This window comes from Pseudochaenichthys georgianus, chromosome 3 (genome assembly GCF_902827115.2).
Source record: "Pseudochaenichthys georgianus chromosome 3, fPseGeo1.2, whole genome shotgun sequence".
In the NCBI taxonomy this organism is placed as follows: Eukaryota; Metazoa; Chordata; class Actinopteri; order Perciformes; family Channichthyidae; genus Pseudochaenichthys; species Pseudochaenichthys georgianus.
In genome coordinates, this window is record NC_047505.1 from 38,719,676 (window position 1) to 38,746,012 (window position 26,337).

Here is a 26,337-nt window from a genome sequence, read left to right on the forward strand (position 1 = left end):
TATACATTTTTTGTATTTATTTTAAAAGTGACACCATGTTTCAGTCAATACAATTACATTTTCGGCTTCACCTCAAAATATGTAGTATTAAAGTCCCAGAATATTTCACCAGCTTCAACACAGTTAAAAAATATATGGAATTGAATGTCTACAGTGAGACAAATATAAAAACACAATTTTATATTTCATACCATAGGTTGTTTTATTTATGAAAGTGTTGATTAAACATACAATGAATAAGTATAAGTACTTTAGTAACCAAAATGTGATACAGTAAATAATGTAGGCTATACTGTATTTACACAGTGAGGCACACGCGTAAAAAGATAGATTTGAATTTGTATTTTATTTTGAAATCAGATCTTTCTAATCCTAATTGTATTAGGAACATTTGTTGCGGGCGAACCTGAGCTCCAGGAGAAAACCCAAAAGTGGAAGGGGGGAGCGTTATGGATGATGGAGTTTGGGGTGGAGTGAGGGTACGGTGGCCCTGAAGTGCAAGTCAAAACAACATTTCACAAAACACTACAACATTTCATATAACACAACGACATTTAAAAAAACACTACAGCATTTCACAAAATGCCGCTAAAGCATTTCACAAAACACTTCAACATTTCACATTTGACGGAAAGGGTATTCCTTTAGGCAGAACACTTCTTGTTTGTGATTGGACAGAGACAAGAGAAGCACTGCTGTGATTGGTTGTTGTTGCTGCCAGTCAAGAAAGGACGCTTCATGAGTGGTTAGCACCCGACCAACAGCACCACGTATTTCCTGTTTGGTACTGTTCAGCTGTTTCTTCACACATTTCAAACTGAGTTGGAAAGAATGGAAGAAGAGATGGAAATCTTAAGGGAATATTTTAACGAAGGATATACATACGATGTTATCCTCGACATGCTGTCAACCCATCACGACATCAACATGTCCCTTAGAACCAGGGGTGTAGTGCAGCTGTGACTACCCGATTTGCATCTCTGCCCGATTTGCATTGTGCACGCGCGAGATGGTCCGCCATATTGGACAGCTACATACGGTAACTCAAATAGGACACTTGTTTCGCAAAGCAGAAAAAAAATCCGACAACATTAATCTGAACGAGAGAGATGAGTTATTGTTATTACAACGTGACTTCACTATTATTTAACAAATCCTTTTATTGGGTTAAGTACATTCTCAGAATAAATGAGAAATAGATGTTACTTCTGTTAGACAGCTATCATACTGAAGAAATATTTACTGTGAATTAGGGCTGTGCAATTAATCGTATTTTAATCTCGATTACGATTTTGGCTTGCAACAATTATGAAAAGAATTTATTCGAAAAAAAACGATTATTTTGCTGCATTCCCTTTCGCAATGATGCTCTCAATTTGTCTTGCGTTATACATCCTGCCCGCGCGTGCGCTGCCGCCCCCCTCCCTAAAAGCCCTCTCGACCAGGTTGTGTTGTGACTTGCAGTTGCAGTCTGTTTAATAAATCCATATAAACACGTTACAAGGGAAGCTTTAGTTGCCGTGTCTTTATTCTCCAGTCTCTAGCGTACAGTCAACCTTTACTAACTCGTCAAGCCGGACTGCGTGTAGCAGTATAATTAAACATTACAGGTTGTGAGTGACATTAGTTATCATATTTATATATGTTTAGTAGGTTGTGGAAGTGCGCTACAACATATTTGTTTATCTTCTTTATTGGTATTTATTATTTTGATATTATTTATTCAAATGTAGATATAAATGTATGATTTTATTTTTTATTGGTTTTTCAGTTGAATTAAACTTAAAGTTCAGGGTATTCAATTGTTAAAAACATACTGTTCAACTTATTATTTTACAAACATTTTAAAGTTCAATAAATGGATGTTTTCAAAGTCAATGAATAATCGTATTTAATAATCGTGATATCAATATTGACCAAAAATAATCGTGATTATGATTTTTGCCATAATCGAGCAGCCCTACTATGAAGTGTATGGCATTACTAATTCATATATAATTACATTAACTGTTAATGTCTTTCATTTGATTTCAAATTAAATACAATTACATAAAAGATCTTTGTATAGATATTTGAGACGTTTATGACTCGCGCACACGCAATGCAAATCGGGCAGCCGTCTAGACGTCAAGTGTCCTATTTGGGTTGCCGTATGTAGCTGTCCAATACGGCAGTCCATTTCGCGCTTGCGCAATGCAAATCGGGCAGAGATACAAATCGGGTAGTCACAGCTGCACGACACCCCTGGTTCTAAGGGACATGTTGATGTCGTGATGGGTTGACAGCATGTCGAGGATAACATCGTATGTATACCCTTCGTTCAAATATTCCCTTAAGATTTACATCTCTTCTTCCATTCTTTCCAACTCAGTTTAAAATGTGTGAAGAAACAGCTGAACAGTACCAAACAGGAAATACGTGGTGCTGTCGGCCGGGTGCGGACCAATCACGAAGCGTAATTTCTTGACTGGCAGCAAAAACAACCAATCACAGCAGTGCTTCTCTGGCTGGCTCTGTCCAATCTCAAACAAGAAGTGTTCTCCCTAAAAGAATACCCTTTCCGTAAAATGTGAAATGCTGTGGCGTTTTCTGAAATGCTGTTTTGTGAAATGCTGTAGTGTTTTGTGAAATGTCGTTTTGACTTGCACTTAATGGAGGAGGGACTTAGTGTTGGTGTTTTTTTGATTCCTTATTAATATGGATTTCGGGAAAACCTGAGCTCCAGGAGAAAACCCTATCTGAGCAAAAAGTGAAGGAGGGAGGGGGTGAGGTAGGAGGAAGGAGGTGAGGGAAATGGAGGGAGGGAGTTACTGTTGTCCAGCTGGAGCTGAATCACCAGAAGCTTCCTCCATCTCCTCCATCTTCTCCATCTTCTCTGAGGAGGTGTTTCTCACGTCTTTGGCTTTCTTCCTCATCTCCTTCTCTTGCATCTTGCTTATCATTTTCTGCAAGGCAACGTCTCTATCCTCAGTGTCCCCCCTCCTGCGAGAGAAGAAACCTCTGCTCTTATTCTTCATGTGAAGACAGAGGTCTTCCAGAAGTTTATTTTCCTCCTCCATCTTTTTCTCAGTCGTTGCCCAGCTCAGTCTTCTCTGAGCCAGGTCGTCCCTCTGCTCCTCCACCTGTTCCAGTTGTGTCTCCGTCAGGTGAAGCTTGGTCTCCATGCTCTGGTGTTTCTTGACCAGGTCGTCCTTCTTCTGAGTTACCTCGTTTAATTTGGTCTCCACCAAATTAACCTTGGACTCCCAGCTCTCCTGGTTCAGGGCCAGGTCTTTGGAGAACTTCTTCTTCTGATCTTCCAATTGGTTTTCCAACTGCTTGAAATCCGTCTCCTTGCCTTGGACAAACTGCTCCCAGTTCAGCTGTTTTTCAGCCAGGTCTTTGGAGAACTTCTCCTCCTGCTCTCTCAGCTGTTCTTTCAGCTGTTTGACGTCCGTCTCCCAGCTCAGGTTATTCTCGGCCAGGCGATCTTTCTCCTTTTCCACCTGCTTTAATTTAGCCTCCACCTGTTTGAACTCAGACTCCAAGGTCAGGGTTTCCTTGGTCATGTTGTTCTTTTCCTGAGTCAACTCATTTAGTGTTGTCACCATCTGTTGCTTCTCAGTCTCCCAGGTGTGACTCTTATCGGCCAGGTCTTTGGAGAACTTCTCCTCCTGCTCTCTCATCTGTTCTTTCAGCTGTTTGACGTCCATCTCCCAGCTCAGGTTATTCTCGGCCAGGCGATCTTTCTCCTTTTCCACCTGCTTTAATTTAGCCTCCACCTGTTTGAACTCAGACTCCAAGGTCAGGGTTTCCTTGGTCATGTTGTTCTTTTCCTGAGTCAACTCATTTAGTGTTGTCACCATCTGTTGCTTCTCAGTCTCCCAGGTGTGACTCTTATCGGCCAGGTCTTTGGAGAACTTCTCCTCCTGCTCTCTCACCTGTTCTTTCAGCTGTTTGACGTCCGTCTCCCAGCTCAGGTTATTCTCGGCCAGGCGATCTTTCTCCTTTTCCACCTGCTTTAATTTAGCCTCCACCTGTTTGAACTCAGACTCCAAGGTCAGGGTTTCCTTGGTCATGTTGTTCTTTTCCTGAGTCAACTCATTTAGTGTTGTCACCATCTGTTGCTTCTCAGTCTCCCAGGTGTGACTCTTATCGGCCAGGTCTTTGGAGAACTTCTCCTCCTGCTCTCTCAGCTGTTCTTTCAGCTGTTTGACGTCCGTCTCCCAGCTCAGGTTATTCTCGGCCAGGCGATCTTTCTCCTTTTCCACCTGCTTTAATTTAGCCTCCACCTGTTTGAACTCAGACTCCAAGGTCAGGGTTTCCTTGGTCATGTTGTTCTTTTCCTGAGTCAACTCATTTAGTGTTGTCACCATCTGTTGCTTCTCAGTCTCCCAGGTGTGACTCTTATCGGACAGGTCTTTGGAGAACTTCTCCTCCTGCTCTCTCATCTGTTCCTCCAGATCGCTGTTTCTATCCCGGCCCATCGGGATTCGTCCCGATGGCCAGTCCGCCACTGCACCCAGCCCACGTAAATTGTCAACGGGGGGAGCCTCGCTGCGGGGAAACGGTGGACCTAGTGTCCCGATCGGAGTGGGAATAATAATAATCCGTGCATTTTATCCATTAATTTCCCCAACATTGTGCTAAAAAAAACACACGTTTAATCCATGTTGTTGGTGTACTACAACTACAAAAAGCATCGGTTTGTTTTCTCATCAGGAAATGCAGACCGGCTCAAACAAACGATTTGTATTCATCATCCTCACTCATCATTTAATGTATCATATGTTCGCCGAATTGACATGAAAGCACTAATAAATGTAGTTTCATCCACTTGAGTTTACAACCACAAAAATAATCGATTTGTTTTTATATCACATCCGACGGGAGGAAATTCAGCAGCTCTCACTCCCGATTTGTAATCCTAATGTAATCATCATCTTCACCACGATCATTTATGTTTATGTCGCCGAATTGACATGAAAGCACTGACAAATATGAATATACTGTAGTCAACTTCATTAAAACGTTATTAACGTGCCTAATCTCAGTAATTCACCATTTCTACGCATGACAACACACTTTGTCCGTGTTTGGCTCTCGAAGCGTTCCCGCATTGACGTCACTTCCGGCTTCCCCCAAAACTTCAAAATGAGTCAAGGAATTTCCCCGCGATGTTCGAAATTATTCATATTTAACGGAACGGTATCACTTTTTCTTTTTTAAACTGACGGTTCGAGATTACTAGTAGCCCAATATTTCATTGCACAACAGTTGTTGGGATGGTGTCACAGGCTCTTTAAAGGTAGGGTAGGTAAGAATGGAGAAACCAGCTCGAGTGCGCTAGAATTTGAAAATACACAACCGGAAAATACACAACCTCTTCCTTCAGACTTTCTCACAGAGTCCCTCCTCCAATACACACGAACGCGCACATGACCAATGAGGGCACGAGATAAGTTTGTGCACAGATGGAAGGCTGACAGGCAGGTAGGCTATCCAGTTACTTTAGCCGGGCTGAGGCAGATGATTGGTCGTGCTTTTTACAGCGCTACGGCTTCCACAGATTAATTTTTGTATGTATTTATTGTCAAAGCATTTCATATATTCATTGCTATCGGAACGTTAAGAGCATTCCATGGAATATAACAAAAAGTGTTTTCTGAAATAAATTACATACCCCATTGAATTATGACTGACGATGTCAGCTGTCTTCCTCTCCCTCGTAAAGGCTGCACCACCGTTGACAACTTCTCTCTACATATCAGACATACCGGTAAACCAGCATCGTTTGCTGTGAAAGCAGATAACTCTGTCCACGCAGAATTAAATCCGTGTTCCTCCGGTACTTTTCTTTGATTTATCCATAGTTCGCTCATCGAGCCGGGGGTTATTCGCCTCCAAGAAAAGGCGCTCGAGCAGGATGTGACGCATATTTTAGTTGACCTAATTAAAACCGTTTTGTTTTTTATTTATGTGTCACAGTATCACCTCAAAATACAAGATACGAAACATTTTCAACCATGCAACAAAATATAAATAGTCCTACAAATACTTTTATTTTATTTCCTTCTTATTTTTGTCTAAACTCAAGGGAGCCAGAGCAGAGGGCTTAAAGGGCCGCATGCGGCCCGTGGGCCGCGGGTTGCCAACCCCTGACTTAGACAGTCAGAGGGAGGGGCAGGATCAGGTTTTGTCCCACATGGCTCTAAACAGCTCAATAGGCACACACTGTAGACCAGAGGTCTTCAACTAAAATTCAACGAGGTCCAATTAGAGAAAATCTCCCCATGCAAAGGTCCGGAACATCAAAATGTCTAAGTTGCTTCATGAATTAGTGTGATATATATTGAAGTGACCTGTAGCTTTATCAACGTCTGTATGTAATCAACAACTGACTGCCAATCAAATAAAGAAAGTACAATTCAAAAACAACAATATTTATTGTCAATTAACATTACTTAAATACTGTGGATATGTGTAATGTTTAAATATTGAAGTTAAAAGCATCAATCTGGTACACTTTGAGAGCAACATTGAGAGATATATGGATACATCTCTCAACACCCAGATGAAACAGAACTGTAGCATATTTTCCTTTTAGGATATTTTACAAATCACTCACCTTTTAAACTCTATTCTTGTTATTTTTAACAGCTTTTTTGTTGCTGTCATATAGTATTTTATACCTGTTTTTCATTTAGTCTCATTAATAACTATAATGATCATATCCAGTGGCGTTTCTATATGTACAAAAGTGGTGGGGCACAAAAAACTCAGACGTCTAAATATAAGCTTCTGCAGTGAGGTTCATGGCTGGTGAGGCACCTGACTCTTCAGGTTTACAAATATTATATTTTGACCAAAATCAAAATAAAATATTATTTTCAAAAGCTTTTTTTGTCTGATGCTTCAATTAATTTTAAACAGACAGTTCAACAGAAGGATACCCAAAACATGTAATTTTATCATTTAAATATTGAATTGTTCTCTCTTAGTAAGATCCCATTTTCAATAAAATTGCAGTCTTACCTTGACATTAAGATGAAGTCCATTTGCCTATCCCTCTGGACAAAAATCTCTATTACTTTTTTGTAAAAATCCTCCTTATCTTCTTGTAGTTTCAAAAGTCTATCATAAATGTAATCTAATCAATAGATTTATGATTCGAAAATTATAAAAGTAGGGTAGACATGTGGATATTAACCTGCTGAACAAAACGTGCATTTATCTAACAGGTTTGTTTCCCACAGATCTTATTTTGAGCTATTTTCTAAAATCCTATGGAGAAATCTCATTGCTTTTAGGTCGAGGGAAGCCATGCGCAGTTTACTTCCGGGTTTTAGGACGCCTCACTGAGCTCTCTCGTCTCCTCTTCACACACCACACTTTTCGCGGCACACGTACTTACAGCCAATCAGCTCTGAATTATGTGAGATGACGTATGGTGGGGATGGCAGCTCTATGCCCCTCTGATCATTATTTTTTTGCCACACACATTAAATAGGACAATACTCTGAGCATGCGCAGTGTAGTTTTTACAGTCACCATTGACTTAAACAGGGAGAGGGAGGGGCAGGATCGGGTTTTGTCCCACATGGCTCAAACAGCTCAATAGGCACACACTGTATACACTAATTAGAAGAACACAGACTAAAACAGCAATGTACAGACGAATCAGATGATTAAACATGATCTTAAAATATATTTAATATATTTTTTTATTTTTTTTTTGCATTTTTTTGTAATCATTATTTTTAATACTTTCTGCTGACACTAGGTGGGGCTGTGCCCCACCTGCCCCTAATGACCAGTCGCCACTGCCTGTTTGCATCGTTTGCATCCAACTAGCCATGTGAAAAGCCTTGTTGATACGTTTTGTCTTTTTCACGAGCTTGCTGTGATATATACAAATCGGGTTGGTCCGGTCCAAGGTCTTTAAGTATCAATTTATCTCCCAAACTTCTCCTTTCGAAAGGATTGGAGAGTAGCTCTTGCACGGAATTGGGTGCGGACCGAGGTCCACCGACTCCACCTGCACACCATTCTCATCCAACTACTGCGTCACCTTGGTCACTCACGAGTCTAAACAACAACTCACGTAAGCAACGTGGGCTCCAACGTGAGCGCCCTCGTGACCAAAATATTTGACGGCGCTGATTGGCTGAAATTATGTATCGGCGGCACAGTTTACTATTGAGACTTTTGCAACGTGCTGGTTGCTGCTGTTTGGCTCGGGGGCTCCGCCCGGTAATGATAAACTAATGCCATGGGCAAGGCCAGGCAGGAAACATGTGACTTATCAGTAACTTTAGACATCGTAACACAATTTTAAACGAGATTTTATTGTAGATTATACATTTGAGTGATACCAATTGTATGATATTTACCTTGTTCATTAAAAATAAAAATATAAAATATATATATTTTCTTTTATTTAATATTTTTTTTTGTATGTAGGAAGAGGTGGGGCGGCGCCCCTAGTGCCCCTATGGGCCGGCCGCCACTGTGTGTGTGGTACAGTGTGTGCATAGATGCAGCGGACAGACAGGTCTCAGTTGGTTTGGTGTCCTCTGCTTACTTTTAATACTTGTAAATACAACTTTTGGCCCGTAATTTATTTTCCTCATTGTAGCGACCAGAGGGGAGAGGGGGGGATATATCCAGTCTCTGATAGTGTTACATTATTATTATTATGAGAGTGCTCTGTTTGATTCTGAAATTGTATATATTTATATAAATATATACATAGCCTCAGGGGCGCCACCAGGGATTTTGGGCCCCATGAAAAGATATCACATTGGGCCCCACCACCAGGCACAGGCCACGCCAACCAAGCACAATGCTGTAACCACACCTCCAGAACCCAACCCACTCATTTATGCTTTAAATAACTCTACCTGTACAGGCTTGCATCTATATTGTAGTCCAATACTAACTGCACAATATTTACTGACACTGAGCGGTGAACATATAACACTGTGCAGATGTGCAACATTCTGCTGCAGTAGAATTCACTATTTGATATAACACTAACATTCCTGACAATAGACCTCAATAGTCATCTTTTATGGTGTACATGCCTTTTTAATAACATTTTTGAATGGAACATTCATAAATCAAAAATAAATGTAACTTAAATATACATGACAACTTAAATTAAAATAAAGTGAACATTAACACCAATATTATCATTTATAAAATGCTATACAAAAATAACATAAGCAGAAGATCTTTTAATGAAATATACATACCAACTACAAAATAAGCGGGTATTAAAGTGTAAATGGACAACAAAACGGAAATGGAAATGAAAAGGCCTGATGGTGGTGCTAAATTAGAGCAAAACTGGGTGACATACTGTCGCCCTTTAGTCCCTCTCTCTTGTCTTTCTCTCCTTTCTTTTGTTTTTTGAAAACCTGACTTTGTTAGTCGTTAAGACATCGCACACACGTAAGTACTTGCATCCCTGCTCACATGCTCTCTGCTAGAAAATGCGGTGCCGCACAGCGTTTGGAGACAGGACCAAACCATTACATGTAAATAGAGGGGGGTGTACAGAGGCTTTGGATAATGAACTTTTCGAACAAAAATAAGTTAAATGAATCGTAAGTTTAGTGAGTACATTATCAATATGATGTTATATTAATGTTAATTATTCATGATTGATGAAAGGTTACTTAAACATTTGTTCTTAATGTTCTACATTTTTTGGGGCCCCTGTCAGTCACGGGCCCTTAGAATCGTCCTAACACCCCCTTACGGCGCCCCTGCATAGCCTATATATGTGTGTGTGTGTGCGTGTCCGCATCTGTAGCCTGTTATTGTCTCATTATACCGCACTGTGAATGAATCAAAGTAAATATATAAGTCATCATGAACACATCTGTCCATCAGACAGAGGGCTGCTGTGCCTTCTGTCATCATTAATGGACGTCTCTTTAAAATGACCGCACAGAGGAGAGGAGTTCTCATTTCTCTAACCGCCTGCTGCTTCCCCTCCTCCCTCCTCGGTTCCCCTCCTCGGCTCCTCCGCTCGCATCTCCTGTGGGCGGGACTAAGTATCGAGGATAGGAGTCGAGGAGGGGAGTTCGAGAAATGAGAAAGGGCCTATCTATTTGGCGCTGGCCAGAGCCGTATATTATATATTATACTTAATAGAAGAGTTACGACACCGGAAGTCCAAAAACGGTTATCGTCACGTGGTTCATGTAGACGAGGGATCGTTCCCCGGAAGTTCATGGCGGGCAATGTGAATGCATTGATAACAGGAGATAGAACTACGATTTTTGGTAATTATTAGTGAATAAAGGTTTTGATTTGCAATATTTATACAACAAATCGATATGTGTATGTATTTACATCAATATGTTTTCAAAAATAAAATCGAATTTGCTAATATTAAGTGATAATATTAGGATTAGTGTGAACAACTAGTTTACATGTTACTAACAGTGCCTTGGTTAGCCTGTTGCTGTTTATTTATAGCTTTGAATTCTTTCAAACCAATAGTATCTTCTTAAACTTGTATGGTAGTCAGGAGCATCACTTTCTAATGTTTATTGATACATTTAGAGGGAGGGGATCTAAAGTAATGCTTTAAAATTCAGATTGGATCCATTTCTACCATTTTCTTAAATTCATGGTAGTTTCAGTAATCCCCTGGTAATTGAGGACACAAGTTATCTAAATGACTAATGTCGTCTTTATGGCTTTCAGAAAGGACAGGAGACCGACAGGATATGATGATGATGTTAAATGTGTTGCTTTAGGAACATCCATTGCAAATACATGGAATTCAATAAACATAGAAGAGCATATCATGCAGTTTGTCGGTGCCTTTTCCTCCGTGTTGTCCTGGTTTGCTGTGCTGCCTCCTAGTAGCCACCATGGTTTGATGTGCTGCCTGGGGATGCTCAAATCGCTCAGAGAAAGGAGTACAAATGTACGGCTTCCCCACTGACACAGAGCGGAGGAAAAAATGGCTGGCTCAAGTCAGCAGGAGCAATTTCACGACCAACAGCAACAAAATATGTGATTTATATACAAACACTGCATTTGCACTTTTTCACAAAACGAAAACCACACCATTGGGAAAGCTTAATGTTTTGTTTAATACAAAAAAACAGGGAAAGGCTTGAAAAACACTGAGAGTTGAGACTCAGGGTGCAGAGTGAGGGTCTCAGTGCAGGTATTCAGGCTCCATTGAACCCCCCTCTGGTTCTTGTGCTGAGAGAGGGAGTAACAGACAGGAGAAAGGGTTATACACACCTATATAGCACACCTATTGCCTTGGGGAGATAACGTGTTTACTTATATAAAACAGTAGTATTAAACGTACCTTGTGTTTTCACTCTCACTTAAGTCCCTCTCCCTTTGCCATCAATCCAGAATCAGCTGGGCTGCAACATTATACAGACAGGTAATAATCAACAGAATCACAAGGACACAATATGGCTCTGCTAAAAACACTCACTCTTACACGCACCAAAGTTATATTTATCTAATATTTAACTCCCTCCACCCCCGCATACAAGTAAGGGATAATGTGCTGCGACGCGGTCATTATGGGGAAAAGAACACCGACAGGCTGATCAGGAGCCCGCCGCGAAGCGGAGGGATCTAGATCGGCATGAAGGTGTTCTTTTCCCCATAATGACCAAGTCGCTGCACATTATCCCGCTTATTACATGGCCACATTCTCAACAAAGTAACGTTATGACTCCCAATATTAATTGAAATGCTTTTATGGATTTAGAAAATGATTTTATTGATTTAAAAAATAGTTTTATGTATTGATTTAAATTGACATGCATCCGCGAAGAAAAATAGTCCGATCTTACTGTTTGAACTAACGTAGCAACGGCAGGAACTGCTTCGATAGCGTTTTTGAGGAGCTTTCTGATTACAGATTTGAAAACATCGCTGCTTGCTTTAAAAGTAGCACAATTCATTATGTCAAACCTTGGAAAGTATCTCGATATCCCTGCCCTAATGCCAAAGTAACTGCACACTGTATGTTTTGCCATTTGATGTCTATGTCTGGACCGCTGCGTAAAAAGGAGGGTTTCTGCCCGTTACTTCTCCGCTGTTTTCTTGTCCCTCTTGTCTTTTTCTTTTCTTCACTGGGGACTCATCAGCCACTAACTATTACTCCAAATTACTGTGCTCTCCAAATATATTAAAATGAATGTTAAAATCCTCCATGTTGCTATCACACGACAGCGGAAAACTAAAGACAATCAGACAGTTTGCTTGCTTTTCAAACTGTTACATTTGAAAAACAGTGAGAGCGTCTCTTGTCAGTTTGAAAAGCCAACGGTAGGACCTGCTTGCGTTTTTGAGGAGCTTTTTGATTACAGATTTGAAAACATCGCTCCTTGCTTTAAAAGTAGCACAATTCATGATGTCAAACCTTGGAAAGTATCTAGATATCCCTGCCCTAATGACAAAGTAACTGGCAAGTGAATATGTGTCGCCGTTTGATGTCTATGTCTGGACCGCTGCGTAAAAAGGAGGGTTTCTGCCCCGTTACTTCTCCGCTGTTTTTCTTGTCCCAACTGTATACAGTTAAATCGACCGGACTTCTTTCTGAAGATGTGAGCGTCCTTAACAACGGTCAATAAGTCCTTGACAGCGGTCTGTCTGTTCGGTATTAACAACGTGTCACGTGTTCTGAATTGACCAATCAGAATCGAGTATTCAACTAAACCATGTAATAATCCCGTTTAGAAGCCCCTCTTCTCTAATTCAACATGTTGGACGAAATGACATAGAGAGAACGGAATTTACAATTAAAAGGCTGTTCAACGTGTGTTGCTAACTTGCTTCGGTATGCTAGCTTAATCTGTTATCTGTAAACGTTCCCTAAATCTACTAATTTAGGGATAATCCACTGACATCCTTTAATACACATGTTCATTTGAATCAGATGTACTGATAATATCCGCAATATACATCTTTAAACTTCTTCTTACCTTTAAAAGTCCGTCACGAACGGTCTATTATGCAGCAACTCCACAGCTCTGCCAGCCTTGGCGCTAACTTCCGGGGAACGATTGAGAGGCTCCACGATCCGCCATTGCTGTAAAAAAGTGGTCCATTGGAGTGAACGGAGATGTCGTAACTCTTCTATTAAATGGCTCTGGCCACAGCTAACTGTTCTTCTTCATGTATTGTGTTCGTTTTGTTGTGTTTTGTTCTTGTTCTTCATTTGTTATTTACGGGCGGCTGGCTTTTAGGCGAAATACCGCCCCCTGGATTATATATAGTGTAATACTGCCCTGAGTGACAGACTTTTTTCCCACTCGTAAAAAAAAAGCGTATTCGCCGTGTGACTGCATGTGCCGAACCGTGACGGTACGGGACGAATACGGATACCGTTACACCCCTACTAGCTAGTGATTAGTTCAAAAGCAGTTACAGGAGTTGGGTTCTAGTGCTGAATATCTTAAACCGTTACCCTGGCCAAATCACAAATTAAAGTGATGCACATCACGTGATATCGTACCTGTTCTTGGAGTGCTGCCAACTGTGTCCTGTCTGTAGAAGGAGAGTGAGCCAGTTAAAAGAGGAGTGGTTACATGGTGAGGTGTGTCCACCTTCAGTGCTGAGTGTTGAATTTAAGCCCACCCCCTCCCACGTGTATGCATATATATACCTGCACAGAAGCTGCACTGGAAGCTACAGCAGGGAGTCTAGCTGACGATTGATCAGGGCATCAGCAGAGGTCAACATGGGGAACTTGTGTGAGTGCTTGGGGAATTTCTTCGGCCGGAAGAACACCAATGTGCGTGTTAGTCTGCCGGCTGTCTGCTTCATCTGGCAGATTGCTATGATTGTACTGTTTGGAATTTTCGTCCGGTATGATGAGGAATCAGATGTGAAGAAATGGTTAGAGCTAAAAGAAAGTGCCAACATCACCAGCAACATCGAAAATGACTTCTACTTCAGATATCCAAGTAAGTACATTAATAGGAAGCCTGTAAACAAATCTACTCTGCAATTAAAGTGTCATCTTTTAATGCAGGTGAGTTAGGATCCTGTGTGTCGGTGACAAAGGACCCACATGCTGGGAGTTTTCCTTTGATGGCAAATGAATGGCTGTTAATACATTCTTGCCATTTAACAACATTTCCACTGTCTTGTTTCTGTATTTGGTTTGTGTTCATGGCAAGACATTGCCACATCACAATACTGAGAGAAGAAGGCTGTTTTTCCTATGAGATGGAATATTTAAAAAAGTTGACAAACTTGGTTTCATAGCTGAAACTTTTTTTGTAGGCCCTTTCTTTTCCTTGTATGTAACGGTAAAATATTTGCACTGCAATACAAAATATGACTTTTCTGGGTTTACTTGTGACACGCAATCTTTTGAAGCTACATTTGTGTGCGCTTTGACCTCGTCATAAATTATCCACCTCCAAGGAAGAGAGTAATCAGTTTCAACAAATCAAACAATCTCAGCTTGCAGGCAAATCTATCATTTGTAAGAAGCTTCAATTCAGCATTTAAGCTAATTAATGTGAAGCAGACGGTTGAGAGTTCAAGAGAGTAAGAGATTTTTGTCATAGCCTGATATGTTTTTATTTTTACAAATGTGTTATTTTCTTTCTTCAGGTTTCCAAGACGTCCATGTCATGATCTTTGTTGGATTTGGTTTCCTCATGACCTTCCTGAAACGCTACAGCTTCAGTGGGGTTGGCTTCAACTTCCTGATCGCTGCCTTTGGTCTGCAGTGGGCTCTTCTCATGCAAGGCTGGTTCCATTCTCTGGACCCCGTCACCGCAACAATCTCTATCGGAGTAGAAAGGTAGGTCTTAATTTTAAGCAAAATCATCAGTTTTTTCTGTGCTTCATTTAGTCAACTTGAAAGATGACTGGTGAGTCATGTAACTCAAAAATGAAAACACATTATTTAACGCTACAAGGCAAATGTTCTTTGAAGATGGACAGGAAGGTTTCTCTTTTCTTACACTTTAGAATTTTTGTCCCCGTCGGCACGTAAACATTTTCACTTTTGTCTGGTCCTGTCTTGTGGCACCTGTCGTAGCAACTTAAAATCAGCTGTTGTCTAGAGAAAATGATCAGTTAGGTAACAAACGTACAGCAACACAATATTCGTATTAAAGGCATCAAAGATATATTTTAATGCTTGCAAGTATGGAGTCTCCACCAAAGAGAGCGCCCTGTTCTGTGTGTAACAGACTCTTCCTATATGAAGACACCACAACTTATTTACATTCCAATCCACATAATTTGGGGCCAAGTGCAAAAACTCACCCTACAAAGAACTGGATATGCAGATAACCCCTAGAGCAAATGTCTTCCTTTGTCCCTGTCCTTCCTGTAGAAACACATCTGTTACCACACACACATTTATATGTAATTCCCAGGATACCACTCGTAGAGAAACAGATTACAGTAGTAATATTAATCACACAATTTCATTAACATGCCATAGAAGGAAAGCAGTCAATCTTGTCATTGCAAAGATAGAGTTTACTGCCCTTCCTTTGTACAATCTATAAAATGCAAATGTGCTTGTTTGGTCTTCTCCACTTATTGTGACCTTGCCTTACCCTTTACCTCGCCTTCGACAGTATGATCAATGCAGACTTCTGCTGTGCCGGCTCTCTGATTGCCATGGGTGCCCTGCTGGGGAAAGTAAGCCCCGTCCAGCTGATGATTGTCACTTTATTTGGCGTCACACTGTTTGCTGTGGAAGAATACATCATCCTCGACCTCCTTCATGTGAGTTTCACCAAAAACAATGATTCCACAGGAAAGTTATGTGTATGTGAAGAGGGAAAATGTTCCACCACACTTTGCAATTTATGTTGTTGTGCTGCTTGTTCCTTCAGTGCCGAGATGCTGGTGGCTCCATGGTCATTCACGCCTTTGGAGGGTACTATGGTTTAGCCATCTCCTGGGTCCTTTATCGACCGAAACTACACCAGAGCAAACGCCTCAATGGATCTGTCTATCACTCTGATATGTTTGCCATGATTGGTGAGTGATTTATATATATGCACATGTGTCAAGGTTTTCTTTTGGACACACATTCATCACCTAATTACTTGATTGTGTAATTCTTGTGGTTTGATTGGCCCACCTCACAGGCACACTTTTCCTCTGGATGTTCTGGCCCAGTTTTAACTCAGCCATCACAGACCACGGCGACGGGCAGCCCAGAGCGGCCATTAACACTTACCTGGCGCTCGCCTCCTCTGTTCTCACCGCTGTGGCCATCTCCAGCATGTCTCAAAAGAAAGGAAAGCTGGACATGGTACTGCTAAGTCCCTGCAAAACATGAAATTAATCAATGCATTTTTTTGCATTTCTTGTGACTAACTTGCAGTTGTTTTCTGACAGGTGCATATCCAGAACGCCACTTTGGCCGGTGGGGTTGCCATGGGAACAGCTGCAGAGTTCATGATCACTCCTTACGGTTCACTCATCGTGGGTTTCTGCTGCGGCATCATCTCCACCTTTGGATACCTCTTTGTCACGGTGAGCCTCCATACTTTTTGATTTGAGAAATCTCCTGATGTCTGTGCACTGGCCAAAAGACGGTTCATTAAAAACTCTGAAGGGAGCGGCATGAAAAAGAGAAGGAACAGGTTTGTGGATTGTGTTTCAGGACGATGACATGATTATTGGAAATGGTGTTTTATTCTTGGAGCAGACACTAAGTACTTTCAAATGTGCATGTAACATGGAAAAAGTCTAACTGGTTCATGTAGTTGTGTCAACATAGTGAAAGTGTTGCTTATTAAACAGGACCCATGTCCTTGGTTTCAAAGGGTTGTTTTAAAGTGAAGGGAAGCTTTAACATTACAATCAAACACATTACTAATTAGGGATCTTAACATACCCTGGGTACAGATCAAGAAATCAATGAATACATGTTTGCATTCTCAGCCCTTCTTGGAAAAGACCCTCAAGCTCCAGGATACATGTGGCATCCACAACCTGCATGCTGTGCCAGGGATGCTCGGGGGCTTTGTAGGCGCCATAGTTGCTGCATTCGCTAATGAAGATGTCTATGGCAAAGAGGGGTACGTGATTGGCACACACACACACACACACACACACACACACACACACACACACACACACACACACACACACACACACACACACCCCCCCAGGCTTGAAATTCTAAAAACCTGACTCGCCTGTTTGTTGCCTTTGCCGACAAAAACACTCCCAGACATCAGGCGTAGTCTACATACACGGTTTGCTAAAAACCATATTTGTTTCTGCCTAGGTTGAAACGTGTATTCGACTTTGAAGGCGATTTTGCAAACAGAACGCCAGGAACCCAGGGAGGCTTTCAGGCGGCTGGCACATGTGTGGCTATTGCATTTGGACTTGTTGGAGGAGGGGTTGTTGGTAAGTTGTTCAAATGTGTTGTTCATTAATATAACACTTATATATTTATACAGTTTCAAGGATTATATTACTGTAAAGGGGTCAAGAGGCATGATTATGTTGAATTTTGGAGAATTTAATCCTAAAGTGTTTAGAAGCACAACAATAGTTAAATCTAAATGTCCTTCGACTTTTATATTACTATAATTATAATCATACTTTTAATTATGTGACACTTAAGAGAGATTTGATTACAATATTGCAAGTGCAAAGTTGTATTCATGTTGGAAAACAGTAATGGCCAAAAAGAACGAATTGTGTATACCTATTTAATGCCGTTTTTCCTTTTTGTTCTCTCTCTTTAAAGGTCTAATTCTGCGGTTCCCTATCTGGGGCGACCCTGCTGATGACAACTGCTTTGATGATGAAGTTTATTGGGAGGTAAGGGGGTTTTTCCAACTCTAAATGTTGTTCTCGCCCTTTCTTAAAGCTAAAATACACTGGTCATTGAAATGACTTTGCTGAGTTTCGGGCTCATGATCTTTTTCAATGTATGTTTTAGGTTCCTGAGGAGGACGAGGAGGAGATCATCCCTCCTGTTTTGGAGTATAACAACCACATGATTCACAAGCACCAAGACATGTAAGCTCACTTACACTGAGACATCCTCATTCCCTCATTGCTCGCTCCTGAATTCTCATTAATTGTGAGATTTTCTTCCTTTTTTACGACAGATCGGAGTCAAACTTTTCTGTGGAGCAAAGTTAGAAAGATCAACCCGCCTCAGAGAATTTTGAACTTGATACAGCTGTGAAACGACACTAATTTATGAAGGAGCCACCCTCAAAAAAAGGGCAAATCTACAAGACAAGGAAAACACACTGAATCTGCCACAGCCACACTTGTCAGTGATTGGAAGCCCTAAGGTTGTGATAATGTTGACCAAATATCTTATTAATGTAAAAATATTTTTGAATCAAACTTCTTATTTTGGATGAAAATTCTTAAACTTGCAGATTCTTAATGTATCTTAAATATAATGTACTCGATTAAAGCATCTAATACATGATCAGAAATCAAATACACTTTGTTCATCTCATACACGCTGATCATGAAGGACATAAGAACTGAAGAAAACGTGTATATCAGTTGTTGTATATATTTTTTCTTTAATAGCCACAGGAATTCCTGCCATTAATTGTTGAATAATGTAACTGACATTTGCCATGTTATTTTTAATAAATAGTCTGTTGACATGCAGTTTATTGAGTGTTTGTTCAACAAATAAGGTTCAGCCAAATTAGGCATTTTATGAGTTGTATGTCTTACTTAGATATTTCTTTAAAATAATGTATAGGTCTTGTAAGCTGCTGTACATATGATTGTATCCAGGGGCGTCGCCTGGACCTGGAAACATTCGGGGCTTAGCCCACAGTGGCGGCGCTACAGTCGAATTTTCTACTGCAAGACTCCCCACACGCACATACACAATTGCGCCATCTGGTGTCACAAACGTGTGCCTGCATTGGATTTGTTACAGCAATGGATTGTGGGAGATTCTCATAGCACGTGAGGATCTCGAGGGTAAGGTGCCTGTATTATCTCGGAGGACAACATTTGTTTTTATTTTTATAAGGACAATAACGTACTGTTGTTTAGTTTAATGTTAATTGTTTAATGCACTGAGCATTAAACAATTAACAATTGTAATAGCCAATCACACAAAACATGTTGCTGTGACTGACACAGCAACATGTTTTTGTGTGATTGGCTATTTGTTTTATATGATTTATCAACGTGATCATCAATAGCTAATCTGAGCACCAGAACCCAGCTCACGTGTCCTTTTTATGCTGTCCATTGAAAGTAATCACCAGCTCTGAGTGATCTGTTGCCGAGGGGACACTACACCGGAGTTACATAAGCAGAGATAAAGTGCTATTTTGGGGGGAACTCACCTCTAGGGTCTCCCAGGAAGATTTTTGATAAATGTTGACGTTAAAAGCATCAATCTTGTGCACTTAGAGCAACATTAAGAGATATGGATACATCTCTCAACACCCATATGTCAAAAAGAATCAAACAGGTTTATTATTTAAAAACACTTCATTTTCCAATTAAATCATAAACTGTCAAATTATTAGAAGTTGTTAGTAATCAGATTAAACAGAAACAAGGGATGGAAGGAGGAAATTATAATCCCTCATCACTTGCTGTTTGCGGTTGAAATTATCTCTTTTGCTGGCCGAACATGCTGGATGGAAAGCAGTGATGTCTCACTTGCCTTGGCCCTGTATCTGCAGTCCCTAAATCAGTCATGTTACCCATTGACTCTTGTCTGTTCTGGTGTTCCTGTTCATTGTTGTCTCCATTGTCGTTCTTGCCTTGTTGTATCTCCTTCTTGTGTGTCCTGTTCTCCTTTCTTCATCCTCTACTCTGTTTGGCTCATCTGTGATGACTATGTAGGTAAACACAAACAAGTATGTAAGTCAATCAGTTTCCAGCTCTGTCAAATAAATGAATTTCAAGATACACACATTTGTCTTAATTAAAATGAGTGTCACCACACTGTCACAAAATGTAATGCTAACCAATTGAAAATAGTTAAATGTACATCTCTTGTAGATATCACTGTTAGAGTAGTTATCTGCCAATAGGACAGAATAATTCCTATACAAATGCAGTTTGAGTAATTCACCTAATATATTCACTTCACGCTTTAATATAGTCATTTTCACTTAATACTCTATAGTCATCTTTCTGCATTCAAAACTAAGGAAAGCTGTACAATTTGACATGATAATGAAGAAAAAAGGCCTCCGACAATGCAGATAATTTTTTGATCATATCAATTTTAAAATGGGGGTCAAGGCTTAATATTTGGGAGCATAGTGTCCCTTGCCCCCTTTCAGGAGCCCCACTGGATTAGCTTTGATCTGAAAGCTTGTTAGCTGGCTGTCCATCTCATAATGTTCACATAGAAATTAGCTGTCAATAGGAAATATCAATCAGAAGAATTATAATTTCATGCAAAAATCTGTCACAAAAAGAGGTTGCACATTTAAATGCAGGTGTTATGGCAACGTCAGTGGCCAAACAGCCACATTTACTGCTGCAAATACGTTCAAACATGCTGTCGTCGACACGTAAAGCAGTGGCAATTATGCCACCATTTCAGCTGATTTTTTCTCAGAAATACTGTCACATAACATCAATCAATCAATCAATCAATGTTTATTTATATAGCCCAATATCACAAATGTTACATTTGTCTCAGTGGTATTCACAGTGTGTACAGAATATCAGTATGACAATACGACACCCTCTGTCCTTAGACCCTCACATCGTACAAGGAAAAACTTCCAAAGAAAACCCAGTTTAAAGGGAAAAATGGGAGAAACCTCAGGGAGAGCAACAGAGGAGGGATCCCTCTCCCAGGACGGACAGACGTGCAATAGATGCCGTGTGTAAATTGAAAAGATAATACATTTGCAACATAAGTAGTCCAAATGTTTGGAAATGCATGTGTGTATAATAGGAAGATGAATCCACGAGGATATCCATCCAGGACCACAGCCACGACTCAAGATCCAGCGCTCGCGATCCAGGACACAGGACCGCAGGATCATCCATGACTCCGGATCCCGGCGTATATAGACACCAAAAAGAAAGACATTTGGGGAAGCTGGGTTAATCGGAACATGAGAGTACACAGGTATAGACAGAGAGAAGGAAGAAGTAAGATGTCCCCCGACAAACTAAGCCTATATCAGCAAAACTAGGGGCTGAATCTAATCAGCCCTAACTATAAGCTTTATCAAAAAGGAAGGTCTTAAGCGCACTCTTAAAAACAGATAGGGTGTCTGCCGCCCGAACACAAACTGGAAGCTGATTCCACAAATGTGGAGCTTGATAAGAAAAGGCTCTGGCTCCCATTGTACTTTTAGAGATTCTAGGAACAACCAACAACCCTACATTCTTGGAACGCAATGCCCTAGTAGGACAGTAGGGTATAATGAGTTCTTTAAGGTAAGATGGCGCCTGCCCATGAAGGGCTTTGTAGGCGAGAAGAAGAATTTTAAATTCTATCTTGTGTTCTATAGGGAGCCAGTGTAAGGCAGCCAGAACAGGAGTAATGTGGTCCCTTTTCCTAACTCTGGTTAGTACACGAGCCGCAGCATTTTGAATCAGCTGAAGCGACTTGACTGACTTCTTGGTACTCCCTGATAATAAAGAGTTACAATAATCCAGCCTAGAAGTAACAAATGCATGGACTAGTTTCTCTGCATCGTTTTGAGGCAAGATATGCCTGATTTTTGCAATGTTACATAGATGGAAGTAGGCGGTCCTTGAAATTGATTTTATGTGGGCGTTAAAGGATAAATCCTGATCAAATATAACACCAAGATTCCTTATAGTCTCACTGGAGGCCAAATTAATGCCATCCATAGTTAGTATATCTTTAGATAATTTGTTTCGTAGATTCTTCGGGCCAAGTACAATAACTTCAGTTTTGGTCGTGTTTAACATCAAAAAGTTTAAGGTCATCCACGTTTTTAAGTCCTTAAGGCAGTCTTGAATTTTATTTAGATGATTAATTTCATCAGGCTTGATTGATAAATATAGTTGAGTATCATCCGCATAACAATGAAAGTCTACAGAATGATTCCTTATAATATTGCCTAACGGAAGCATATATAATGTGAACAAAATAGGTCCGAGCACTGAGCCCTGTGGCACTCCATGGCTAACTTTGGTTTGCGTGGAAGATTCATCGTTAACACGTACAAACTGAGAGCGTTCAGATAGATAGGACCTAAACCAGCCTAAAGCAGTTCCCTGTATGCCAACTAAGTGCTCTAGTCTTTGCAATAGGATATCATGGTCGATAGTATCAAATGCAGCACTGAGATCGAGCAAAACAAGAATAGAGACAAGTCCCTTGTCTGAGGCTATTAGAATATCATTTGTGACTTTAACCAGAGCTGTCTCTGTGCTATGATGTGTTCTAAAGCCAGACTGAAAATCTTCAAATAAATCATTGTTTTTTAAGTAATCACACAGCTGTTTTGCGACCGCTTTCTCAAGAATTTTTGAGAGGAACGGAAGATTAGAAATAGGTCTATAGTTGGCTAAAACCTCTGGATCGAGGTTGTGCTTTTTAAGAAGCGGTTTTATCACTGCTACTTTGAATGATTGTGGAACATAGCCTGATAATAAAGACATATTCATAATATTTAATAAAGAAGTGCTAATTAATGGAAAAACTTCCTTCAACAGCTTAGTTGGAATTGGGTCTAACATGCACGTTGATGGTTTAGAAGAGAGAATCATTGAATGTAATTGTTCAAGGTTAATGGCTGAAAAGCATTCTAGTTTACTATCTAGTGTAATATTAGAACTTACGTTTCCGGGAGCTGTTGATAACACTATACTGGTCAAAGGCAAGAGGTCATTAATTTTGTTTCTAAGAGTAACAATGTTATCGTTAAAAAAGCACATAAAATCATTACTACTGAGTGCTATGGGAATAGAAGGCTCAATGGAGCTGTGGCTCTCTGTCAGCCTGGCTACAGTGCTGAAAATAAATCTTGCATTATTCTTATTCTCATCTATTAATGAAGAGTAGTAGGCTGCTCTCGCTTTACGCAGTGCTTTCTTATATTCATTGAGAGTAATATGCCAAATTAAACGAGATTCTTCAAGTTTAGTGGAACGCCATATCCTTTCAAGTTGTCTAGACTTTTGCTTTATTTTGCGGGTTTCGGCATTATGCCATGGAGCTAATCTATGTTGTTTTATTTTCTTCTTTTTCAAAGGAGCAACAGAGTCTAATTTTATTCGCAGCGCATCTATAGCACTATCAACAACATGATCAATTTGGGGTGGTGTACATTTTGTATAAGTTTCCTCCCCTACATGCAGACATGCTATCGAGTTAAGTATTGGTGGGATCTCTTCCTTAAATGTGGCTATAGCACTAACAGAGAGCTTTTGACTAATGCTTTGTAGTCTAGTAACAGTACTTCAAAAGTTACTAAGAAATGGTCGGATAAAGCAGGATTATGCGGTTCGACTAATAGTTGCTCAATTTCAATACCATAAGTCAGAACAAGGTCGAGAGTGTGATTATAGCAGTGGGTTGGTTTATTTACACTCTGACAGAAACCAACAGAATCTAATATAGAGTTAAATGCAACAGTAAGGCTATTTTTATCATCGTCAACATGAATATTAAAGTCACCTACGATAATTACTTTGTCTGTTTTAAGAACCAAAGTTGATAAAAACTCAGAGAATTCTGATAAGAATTCTGAATAAGGACCTGGTGCACGATACACTGTAACAAATAAGATTGGCTGCAAAGTTTTCCAGGTCGGATGCGTAAGACTAAAAACGAGGCTTTCAAAGGAGGTATAATTTAATTTTGGTCTAGTATTGATAAGTAAACTTGAGTCAAAGATTGCTGCAACTCCACCTCCTCGGCCCGTGCCTCGAGCAATATGAGTGTTGATATGGCTGGGTGGAGTGGCCTCATTTATGCTGACATATTCTTCATGTCTCAACCAAGTTTCAGTGAGACAGCATATATCAATATTATAATCTGATATTAAATCATTTACCAATATTGCTTTAGATGCTAGAGATCTTATGTTTAAGAGACCACATTTAATCTTCCTGTTTTGTTGCACTGTAGTAGTTGTTACATTTACTTTTATTAGGTTATTATGTATGACACCTCTATTAGGTTTTACCTTAAATTGTCCTTGGGCAGACACACACACCGCTAATATTGGGTATTTTATTGGGTTCGGGATTCCTATGGATGACTGCCTAGGAGAGAGCGCAGAGAAGCGTGTAAGACTGCGACTCCGCCTCCTGGTCTCAACTCCAGTTTGTCATGGATTAAGTCCACAAAGCCCTGAAATGTTTGCCGAAATGAGATCTGCACCTTCCAAAGTAGGATGAATGCCGTCTCTCTTAATCAGACCAGGTTTTCCCCAGAAGGCTGTCCAATTATTTACGAAGCCCACATTGTTTGCTGGGCACCACCAAGACAACCAGCGCTGAAATTATGACATGCGGCTATCATCATTGATCAGATTGGGGAGGGGACCAGAGAACATCCATATATTTCAGTGCTAGGTTGATGCTAAGCTAACTATGAAACACTATAACTGACAGGACTCAGGATCAACTGTGTACTGTAAGGTAGCTTCTATCTTCAACACTGACAGCAAGTCAACATTTCCTAGAGAGCTTTCTTTGAAATCACCAGGTAACGCTAAAAAACACAACATTTAGATTGTATGACAAAGTGTTTATTTAATATATCTGGCTAGCTATAGCTACTTGCTAACGGTTTAGCTTACCCCCGCGATTCAAAGTAACGTCAACGTAGCTATAATTTATGCTTTGCTTACATGTTGACATAACTTGTAAGTTTACTGACATTTACATACCTTGTTCAGCTGGCTCAGGTGATGGCTCTGGGGTTGTTGTGTGAGCCACCACTTGAGAATTGTCGTATTTTTTATTTAAAAAATGTCTAATGTCCATCTTCAGAAACTCCGCGGCTGAAAGTTTAAAGTTTAAACACTGTCACAGAGGAGAGGTCAGCCAATAAAACCAATAGAGTCTGGCTGCAGACCGCAGCAAGGAGGCGGATCGTATAGGGGCGGATCCTATAGAGAGGCGAAGTCACGCCCATCTACTTCCGGCCCATGGGACCCCGGAAGCGAAAAATTTACATTGGAGAGAGAAAACGTATCTTTTGATCCCGTTTGAATTGTGCCACGAACTACACATATGATGTTTGTCAATCTTAAACAATAAGTTCCATGTCAAAAAAGTCACATTTTGTCGTAAAACTGTTGAAATATAAGACTATGAAAAATACGCGACTACAAAGACTACAAATCCCAAATCTCATTCTGGCTCGCGTAAGTGATGTCACAGGCGATAATGCTCCAAGTGGTTGCGAATCGTAATTAAAGCGAAGAAGAAGAAGAAGAAGAAGAAGATCTCATAACTGATTTATTCCCTCCAATAAATAAGAGATTGCTAAAAATAAATTCACTTTTACAAGATGCCTGTGTGCTTTGTACCAGGTTGTAATCACATAAGTGATCATACTTATAGATCATAGCTCGTTCTATCTCTTCCCGTCTGATGAAAGGACCAGGAGTTGTTGGATCAGACCAGCGCCATATAGATAGAAGAGTTACGACAACGGAAGTCCAAAAAACGGTTATCGTCACGTGGTTCATGTAGACGAGGATCGTTCCCCGGAAGTTCATGGCGGGCAATGTGAATGCATTGATAACAGGATATAGAACTACTAATAATTATTAGTGAATAAAGGTTTTGATTTGCAATATTTATACAACAAATCGATATGTGTATGTATTTACATCAATATGTTTTAAAAAATAAAATCGAATTTGCTAATATTAAGTGATAATATTAGGATTAGTGTGAACAACTAGTTTACATGTTAGGCTAACAGTGCCTTGGTTAAAGAGCCTGTTGCTGTTTATTTATAGCTTTGAATTCTTTAAAACCAATATTATCTTCTTAAACTTGTATGGTAGTCAGGAGCATCACTTTCTAATGTTTATTGATACATTTAGAGGGAGGGGATCTAAAGTAATGCTTTAAAATTCAGATTGGATTCATTTCTACCATTTTCTTAAATTCATGGTAGTTTCAGTAATCCCCTGGTAATTGAGGACACAAGTTATCTAAATGACTAATGTCATCTTTATGGCTTTCAGAAAGGACAGGAGACCGACAGGTGACTATCAAAGGACTAGCAGCAGCAGCAGGACTAGCAGGACTAGCAGCATATGATGATGATGATGATGATGATGATGATGATGATGATGATGATGATGATGATGATGATGATGTTAAATGTGTTGTTTTAGGAACATCCATTGCAAATACATGGAATTCAATAAACATTGAATAGCATAT

The 26,337-nt window shown here is 40.1% G+C and overlaps 2 protein-coding genes and 1 long non-coding RNA gene across 3 annotated transcripts; 1 reads left to right on the forward strand and 2 right to left on the reverse strand.

The window, feature by feature from the left end:
* Nucleotides 1-2,807: 2,807 nt before the first annotated feature.
* On the reverse strand, nt 2,808-4,466 carry LOC139433618 (golgin subfamily A member 6-like protein 22). The gene has a single exon (XM_071202696.1). It carries the CDS (start codon nt 4,464-4,466, stop codon nt 2,808-2,810), a length of 1,659 nt encoding a protein of 552 aa, XP_071058797.1.
* Nucleotides 4,467-11,077: 6,611 nt separating this feature from the next.
* LOC139433365 (uncharacterized) lies at nt 11,078-11,462 on the reverse strand. Its single transcript, XR_011642872.1, has 2 exons — nt 11,324-11,462; nt 11,078-11,211 (listed from the first exon to the last, which is right to left on the reverse strand). It is a non-coding gene; the product is annotated as an uncharacterized lncRNA (long non-coding RNA).
* A 2,168-nt stretch (nt 11,463-13,630) lies between these two features.
* On the forward strand, nt 13,631-18,618 carry rhcga (Rh family, C glycoprotein a). Its single transcript, XM_034102957.2, has 11 exons — nt 13,631-13,943; nt 14,602-14,794; nt 15,585-15,735; nt 15,846-15,993; nt 16,104-16,270; nt 16,357-16,494; nt 16,906-17,042; nt 17,255-17,379; nt 17,726-17,799; nt 17,921-18,000; nt 18,093-18,618. Exons 1-11 carry the CDS (start codon nt 13,718-13,720, stop codon nt 18,124-18,126), a joined length of 1,473 nt encoding a protein of 490 aa, XP_033958848.1. The 5' UTR covers nt 13,631-13,717; the 3' UTR covers nt 18,127-18,618.
* Nucleotides 18,619-26,337: the final 7,719 nt, after the last annotated feature.